Source organism: Lynx rufus, unplaced genomic scaffold, assembly GCF_022079265.1.
Source record: "Lynx rufus isolate CCGP_SWC_20201006 ecotype Redwood Valley unplaced genomic scaffold, mLynRuf1.p SCAF_8, whole genome shotgun sequence".
Classification (NCBI taxonomy): domain Eukaryota; kingdom Metazoa; phylum Chordata; class Mammalia; order Carnivora; family Felidae; genus Lynx; species Lynx rufus.
This window is the reverse complement of record NW_025814896.1, coordinates 28,964,021-28,972,305: the sequence shown is the minus strand read 5'-3', so window position 1 is coordinate 28,972,305 and position 8,285 is coordinate 28,964,021. Positions and strand designations below refer to the sequence as shown.

The window sequence follows — 8,285 nt, the reverse complement described above, 5'->3', positions numbered from 1 at the left end:
AGGATACGGCAGGGACTGTGACAGGTAGCGCCTGTGCCTGTAAGGAGCTAACGCTCCAGTGGGGGAGACGAGGATCACCGACAGGGAACAAACACCTAATCGATAGGGCAGTAAGAGATGGTGAACGCCCCGATGCCAACAAAGCAGGGTGATGTGAGAGCGGCCCGGGAAGCCACATTAAACACAGGAGTCTGCAAATGCCTCCCTGGCGATTTGACATTTTGTTCATTTGATCATAAGGAGGAGCGAGCCTTGTTTAGATCTGGGCGAAGCGTATTGCAGAGGGAGGGACAGGAAGTGCAAAGACCCTGAGGCAGGAGCAACGTGGCATATTTGAGGAACCCAGAGACGGAAACAGGACACTGCTCCTGCCTTCGCGGAGCCAAAGTCTGAAGAGACACATAGATAATTACCAAATAGTGGGATATTTTGATGGAGGGGTGAAGACAAAGCAGGAATATCCCATTGGGCCTCGGAGATCCGGAAAAGCTGCCCGGAGGAAGCGATATCTAATATAGGGCCTAAATGGCAGGTAACAGAAGAGGAGAGGAAGGGTTTTCCAGTAGAGAGAATAGCATATGCAAAGGCCCAGAGGTGGGACAGGGCCTGAAACATTGATTAGAGGAATGGCAAGTAGCCGGATGTGGTTACGGTGTAGGGATGGGATTGAGGGTGTTCCTGTCATTTAGGAAAAGGGCCAGGCCTGACCTAGGGTGACATACCTGATTGCTTAATTGTCATGCTGAGCAGTTCATTTCGGGGTGGGCAGGAGGGATCCAAGAAGGAACTAGAGGCCGGAAGGCCAGCATGGAGAAGGTGGAGCTATGGCCAAGATAAGAAGAGGTAGTGGGGGGAAAAAGGCAAATTTCAGGGACCTTTCAAGGCAGAAAGGACTGGCCTGGGGACGCGCTGAAGAGTTGGGGACAAAGGCAGGTGATGGAGCCTCAGGGAATCCAGGAAAGCAGATACCAGGTGACTTCTGGCTTCGTGGGTGGGCAAAGTGGGTTTTGAAGGCCCACAGACCCAGGTCAAGTCCCAGCTTGTCCACTGCCTAGCTGTGCGGGCAGGTCCCTCGCCTTCCTGAGTCTCAACTTCCCCATCTGTCTGATGAAAACAGCACAACCCACCTCAGGAGCCATTGGGCAGATTGAACGCGCATCTGTAGGAAAGCTACTCAGCAGGTACTCAGCACGTAGCACGTACATTAATCCCCGTCCTTGACCCTTGGCCTGGGGCACCCACGGTGCCTCCTGAGGCCTCTATTTTCCTGACTGTGAAATGGGAACGAGACTGTTTGCCTTGCAGGGTCGACCGCAGGGCTTGGCGAGATGGTTCAGGACACGGACGCCGAGGAGGCGCTCACGGCTTCATTTTCTTCTCTTTCTCCCCCCGCAGCAGGAAGAGCTGAGACGGGATGGCGTGGCAGGGGCTCGTGCTGGCTGCCTGCCTCCTCGTGCTCCCCTCTGCCACAGCGGACTGCCTGTCCCGGTGCTCCCTGTGTGCGGTGAAGACCCAGGATGGGTCCAAACCCGTCAACCCCCTGGTAGGTTTCAGGGTGCCTAGGTCCTACGCCTGCGTGCGGAAGGGACCGTCTGCGTGTGGAGTTTGGGTGGCTGTGTGTCTGTCCTGTAGACTTGTCCTATCTGTGCGGGACACGTCCTGCCCTGTGGTCAGCCTGGGCACCTGAACTCCATCCCCACCTCAGACCTCACCACCCCCTGGCTCGCTCAGGTCTGGGACCAGCACTCAGGTTTCCAGGGAGTGTCATTATCGAGGCAGTGCTGGTCCAAATCTAGCCACTCCTATGGCAGGAGCGCCTTCCCCAGCCACTGGTGGACAGGATCCAAGCCTCAACCCCTCTCCTGCGTCTTAGCATCTCTTGGCCCATCCTTGTTGGCTTTGCTTTGAATCAAACGCCCCCCATGTGTCTCTCCCTCGATGGCAGCCAGGTTAGAGTCAAGGTTCCAAAGGTGCGATGGACGGAGCACAGGCTTTGGTTCTGCCACGTTCTCATTCCGTGACTCTGGAAACTCCCTCTTTGAGCTTTAGCTTCCTCATCCGCAAAATGGGGCGATTCTGTGAGACAGTGACGCAAAGTGTCAAACACACGATTCTAGCAGCTCTTCACAGAGATGCACGCGGTGCGCTAGGTGCTGCCCACACAGGACCGCAGCAGGGCACAGTGGTTAAGCGTGAGGACCTGTGACATTTAGGCTTACTGGGTCCAGGTTCCAGAATCGTCCGGTGTTGTCATCATCGTCCTCATGATCACCATCGCGATCACATTTGAAGCCCCCCAGCACTCCTATGAAATGGATACGATTGTCCCCCCAGGTTTGATGAGCCCCCAAACCTCTCAGTGTGTTTTTTCTACCATCCCGCATTGCTTTGGTGCCTCTCTAGAAAGTGTTAAGAGCATCCTTCACACCGAGGAAAGGGTGGGAGAGGCAAGTGCTCCCTCTGGAGTGAGAAGTTGAGGAGGATGTGTGAGCACCACACGATGTTCTGGGAAGATCTTACTTCCGATGTTGGCATCGCCATTTGCAAGCCACGTGTCCTTGGGAAAGCTGTCTCACCTCTCCACGTCTCCTCTTCCACTCAGACGCAGGGTCACCTACCTCAGTGCACCTGGGGAGGGGGAGGGATTAAAGTGGGAAGCCTGAAGTTTAGGAAAGGCAGCTACTTTCGATTGTCTCAGACATTGGACAAGGGACTGTCTGGGGCAAGGAGGGGTGCATGTGGCTTGACAGTTGGATGGGGGCGACGTTACCGCTGTGGTTTTTTGGGGATTTGCAGATTTGTTCCCTGGAATGCCAGGCCGCGCTGCTGCCTGCCGAGGAGTGGGAGAGATGCCAAGGCCTTCTGTCTATTTTCACCCCCTTCACCTTCGGGCTCAATGGCAGAGAAGATTTGGAGGCCAAGTCCGCTTTGGAGGGGCCTTATAGTGAGCTGGCCAAGCGCTCTGGGCCCTTCACGAAGGAGCTGGAGGAAAACAGGTTTCTTCTCCACACCCCAACAGAGGAGAATGCTCTGAGCAGGAGCCTGGCGGAGAAGCTCAGGGGTCTCTCTGGCAGGTTGGGGGAGGGAGGGGAGTCTGAGCTGATGGGGGGCACCCAGCTGCATGATGGTGCCATGGAGGCTAGGGCACTGGATTCCAATGAGGAGGACCCCAAGGAGCAAGTCAAACGCTATGGGGGCTTCTTACGCAAATACCCTAAGAGAAGCTCAGAGGTGGCTGGGGAGGGGGACCGGGATGGGGATAGGGTGGGCCACGAGGACCTGTACAAACGCTACGGGGGTTTCTTGAGGCGCATCCGTCCCAAGCTCAAATGGGACAATCAGAAGCGCTACGGGGGTTTTCTCAGGCGCCAGTTCAAGGTGGTAACTCGGTCTCAGGAAGATCCCAATGCCTACTCCGGAGAGATTCTTGATGGGTAAACCCCTCCCCATCGTGGAGTTGAGTCAGGAGCTTCCCCTGACACCCTTCCAGATTGGAGTACCCTCATTCATCCTACCTTGTACCCCCCAATCCCCATGCTCAGTTCAGCACTGTCTGCAAAACATTCAAACCCAGCCTGCCTCTTTTCTGCCTGGGTGCAGAGTTTGTCTGGAGTCAGCAGGGAGAAAGGACGGAGGTTCCTCTGTCCAGTAGACTCAGTGCTTGGCTCCAACCCTAGGCCTCTGAACTACCGCCAGCAGCGGCTTTTGATATTAATCCCTCCACCCCATTAATGTGCCCCCACCCCCACTCCGGTCCCAGGAATCCAGACTGACTTGTTCTTCATTCCTCTAGATAAATAACAAAACAAGGTAAACAAACAAATAGAAATCCTGACACTTTATCCCAAACCTTAAAGGACCTCCTTGTGCTCCCCACTTCGGAGACCGATGTTTTAGATAAAACGCTCAAACACCGCATTTTATTGGAGCAGGAATGCCTGCACTGGAGAGTTCAGTCCTCCAGTGGGCAACTGTTCAGTTGTACTCTCTGTGTTCTCATTGATTCGAAACACACCTCTTGAGGAAACGAGTTCCTGGACTCCCGTCCATGTTGGTACCCTGGACAGCACCCAGCTCCTCACCGGAGAGGAAGGGCGCAAAAACCCCTTCCAAAATGGTAATGAGAGCAGTGCTCCTACTGAATACTTAAATGATCACGGAGAGAGCGAGACAAACCAATTTGCTCTGTGTAACAAACTCAAAATGTGGACCAGTTCCCTCAGCCCTCATTAAACTAATTAAACAGATCGGTATCACACTCCTACCCCAGGATGAACTGAAGCTGAGTCAAGTCGATGAGGTTAAGCACAACCATGTTCTTGAGCAGCTGAATTGGCCGCCAAGAGTCTTAACCATCTGGCCAAACATATGCAATGGGCACTGGGTGAGGAAATCCAGAAGCAACAGCTAGAACGACAAAAAAGGACGTCTTCAACCCCTGGGATGATTCTTTCCTCTTCATGTCTCCGAATAAAACCAGAAAGGGGAATGAAATGATTAAGTGCTTGAGGCCAAATGAATTCCCTTGATTCAAATGAATCAGAGGCAGAGACCTCCCAATTCCTTGGTTTCAATCAAAGTCTCTCTCTTTCTCTCTGCTGCTTTTGCTCGCTTATCCCCAGGCATTATGGTTTGGTTTGTGGGTCCAGGAGGCTGGGCTGGAAAGGAGAGGAAATAGTCACGAGTTCAGTTAATTTGTCTAAGATGCTACTGAGCACATACCTCTTTGCGTGCAACCCCCAGCTCTCTCATGATGTTCCGAAATGTACAGATTGTTTTAGGGTTACTTCGTGTGCTTTTAAAAAAATCCCACGTATGCAATTTACCTAGAATTTGCTTATTCCTTAGTAGGCCTGTGTTATTTCCTACTCTTCCGGTGCAATAAATAAAAGAAAGTTGGTAATGACTCAGAGTGTGTATGCGTGCGCCTCAGTCCCCAGAGCATGAAAAGACCATTTGCAGAAAAGAGTGCTGGGGAATGAAAAATACACACACACACACACACACACACACACACACTCATGTCAGAAAACTAAGGGTAGGACAACAGAAAGAGCACACACTTTAGAGTGTCATAGACCTAAATTTGAGATCTGTGTGATGTTGGCTAAGTTATTGGACCTCTCTGAGCCTTTGTTCCCTCTTCTGTAAAAGACCGACCTAACTCCTAGAGACTGTCTCCTGTGTTGGATTACCAAGGCAAGAGGGACAAATTTTCCTAAGACAAAGGTGCTGGTGATGAAGAACTCTCTAGAGAACAGATGGCATCATGTACTTTACTAAAATGACATGGTTTATTCAATGGCATTGAGGACTGGGTACCCAGGTAACTCAGTCAGTTGAGTGTCTGACTCTTGATTTCAGCTCAGGTCATGATCTCACAGTTCATGGTTTGAGCCCCAGGTACGGTTCTGTGCTGACAGCACTGGAGCCTGCTTGGGATTCTCTGTCTCCCTCTCTCTCTCTGCCCCTCCCCTGATCACTCTCTATCTCTCTCTCTCTCAAAATAAATACATAAACAGTAAAAAAAATGGCCTTGAGGGTTAGTGTGAGGGGCGCCTGGGTGGCTCAGTTGGTTAAGCATCCGACTTCAGCTCAGGTCATGATCTCATGGTTCATGATTTCGAGCCCCACATTGGGCTCTGTGCTGACAGCTCAGAGCCTGGAGCCTGCTTTGGAATCTGTGACTCCCTCTCTCTGCCCCTCTCCCACTTGTGCTCTGTCTCTGTATCTCAAAAAATAAATAAATGCTAAAAAATATTTTTAAAAAAAGGGTTAGTGTGAAAGAGACTCACTCACTTAGTGGCTCCAGACCTCATGGGTCCCATTTGGCCAGTGGCTTTCTGTGTGACTTCATAGAAAACACAGGGTCGGAGAGGTCTCCTTTCTTCTTTCCTTCATTCAAGAAAGAATTAATTGAAATCTTACTGTGTGGTAGGTCTTTTTCTAGGTGCTGGAGGTATAGGAAAATAAAATGGACAAGATCTCAGCTCTTGTGGAACTTACAGTCTGTGGGGAGAGACAAATAAACAAGTAAACAACAATATAACTCTAAAATTAAAAATTAAATTAAAAAACAAAATATAATGAATTTAAAACTAAATATAAATGAAATTTAAAATAGTGGCAATTATTGTGAAGGAAACAATTGAGATTTAGTAATAATGGATGATAGGGGTAGGGGAGGAATATCCCTAGGCTGTTCAGGAAATCCTTCTTTTTTTAAAAACAAATTTTTTAATGTTTATTCATTTTTTGACAGAGACAGAGTGCAAGTGGGGGAGGGTCAGAGAGAGAGAGAGAGGGAGACCCAGAATCCGAAGCAGGCTCCAGGCTCTGAGCTGTCAGCACAGGGCCCGACGCGGGGCTCGAACCCACAAACCGTGAGATCATGACCGGAGCCGAAGTCGGCCGCCCAACCCACTGAGCCACCCAGGTGCCCCAGGAAATCCTTCTTGAGGAATATTCCATTCTTGCTGTTCATAGGATCATCAAGTTAGAAGGAATCAAGTTGGAAGGAACCTAAGGTTGGGATTATCTCCTCCAACTGCCTACTCTGTGCCAAAATTGACACATTGCCTATAAATTTTAATCTACTTGAATGCTTTCATTGAATTTGATTGCACAACATATTGCTACTCCTTAATGATTCAGTGTGGGGAAGTTCTTTCCGTCTATTGGGTTGAAATGTAGGCTTCTGTCACTTTAATGCATTGGGTCCTGTTCTTGCTGTCTGCCAGACTTTCTAGCAAGAATTTTTTGTTACTTGCAAACAAATGGCTTCTAACAATGTCAACTAGGTTAAGTGAACAAACAAAAAACCAAGTAATTTGTTGGCTCACATAAATAAAAAGTATAGGGCATTTAGCTTCAGTTCTAGCTTGGTCACGGGGCTCAGACAGAACACTGGGACTTCTCTATCACTAGGCTCTCTTCTCTCTGTGTTGGATTCGTTCTAAGACTGCACATGCGTTTAACATGCAGACAGTAGCTCCAGAAAATTCCCATCAAAGTTCACTGTACCTCATTAGCTCTGATTGGGTCATATGTCCAACCCTGAGTTAATGCCGACCATTATGGACAGGTTAATGCGATGTGCTGATTGGTCAGGACTGAACCTCATGGACAGTTACGGATTAATTCCACCCAACTCAAAGTAGTTAGACAAGGAGTGGGAAAAGGGAGTGTTTTTTTTTTTCTGTTTTGTTTTGTTTTTTGTTTTTTAGGACAATTGGAGCATGATTCACAGTAGAAGAAAGAATAAATGCTAGCCTACCAATCAGTAGGTGGTCACTAGTGAGTGAAAGTAGCTCCGTGGGAACCGGGGCAAGCTGGAGAGTGTATGTCATGGGGAATACGGGCTTAGAGTGGCCAGATTTGATTTTTTTTTTTCAGATTTGATTTTAAGAGACCACAGAGATCAGAATTTACATTTCTTCCATGTAAATTAGAATTTTTTTCAAAGAAGTAGTGAGTTAGGACAAACAATAACATGACTGAGATGAGACAAATCGCTTTCTTACCACAATCTTGTGACTTATTTCTAAATCTTTTTTTAAAAAATAAGAAACACTTTTTTTTTTTTTTTTTGGTCTTTAGATTCTCCCCATATGCCAGGGATTCCAGAATGCTATTGTTCCAGATTCCCTTTCTGGGCCCATTTCACTTGGTCAATGGGGCATGGCCACGTAAGGTGCAAAGAACACCGCTAAGGGTCACAGAGACCTGGGACCAGATCCCACTTTCCTGGTTGGCTCTGGGCAAGCCACTGAGCCTCAGTTTCCAATCTGTCAGCGAGGGGAGGAAAATAGTTCAGGAGGCGAGGATTCAGTAACATAAAGTCTATGATGCCCCTGGCACTCAAGAGGCGTGTGACCCAAGTTGCCGCCCCACCTTTGTGCGTGGTGCCTCTGATTACGGTATTCCAGATGTCACCTGAGTGAGGCATACACCTGTTGAAAGAACAAAATTCTCTTGATGGTAAGAGAAGGAGGAAATTTTTAAAAACTGTTTCATTGAGCTGTAACGTACGTGCCATAGAGTGTACTTAATCTTAAGTGTGTAGCTCAGGGGGTTCTTACATATGCCGACACCTGTGTGACCACCACTCGGATCACAGTATAAAACATTTCCAGCACCCCAGAGGGGTGATCATTTTTTTATGAGCTGTTGGAGGGGGATGGAGAGCAAGCCGGAGGAAGAAGTGGGACAAAAATATCGCAGACCCTGCGGAGTACTGATTCTTTGTCCACGTCGCCAAGGCCACTGTGCAGCGATCACAGAGC

General features: G+C 49.0%; 1 protein-coding gene across 1 annotated transcript; it reads left to right on the top strand.

The window, feature by feature from the left end:
- Nucleotides 1-1,414: 1,414 nt before the first annotated feature.
- PDYN (prodynorphin) lies at nt 1,415-3,438 on the top strand. The gene is made up of 2 exons (XM_047067996.1): nt 1,415-1,543; nt 2,797-3,438. The coding sequence occupies exons 1-2, from the start codon at nt 1,415-1,417 to the stop codon at nt 3,436-3,438; spliced, it is 771 nt and encodes a 256-aa protein (XP_046923952.1).
- The last annotated feature ends 4,847 nt before the right edge of the window (nt 3,439-8,285 follow it).

Bases quoted from the DNA above. Each gene is read 5' to 3' on its own strand.
- PDYN (XM_047067996.1), top strand. From the start codon at position 1,415: ATGGCGTGGCAGGGGCTCGTGCTGGCTGCCTGCCTCCTCGTGCTCCCC. The intron at 1,544-2,796 runs GTAGGTTTCAGG...GGGGATTTGCAG, and splicing joins CCAAACCCGTCAACCCCCTG to ATTTGTTCCCTGGAATGCCA.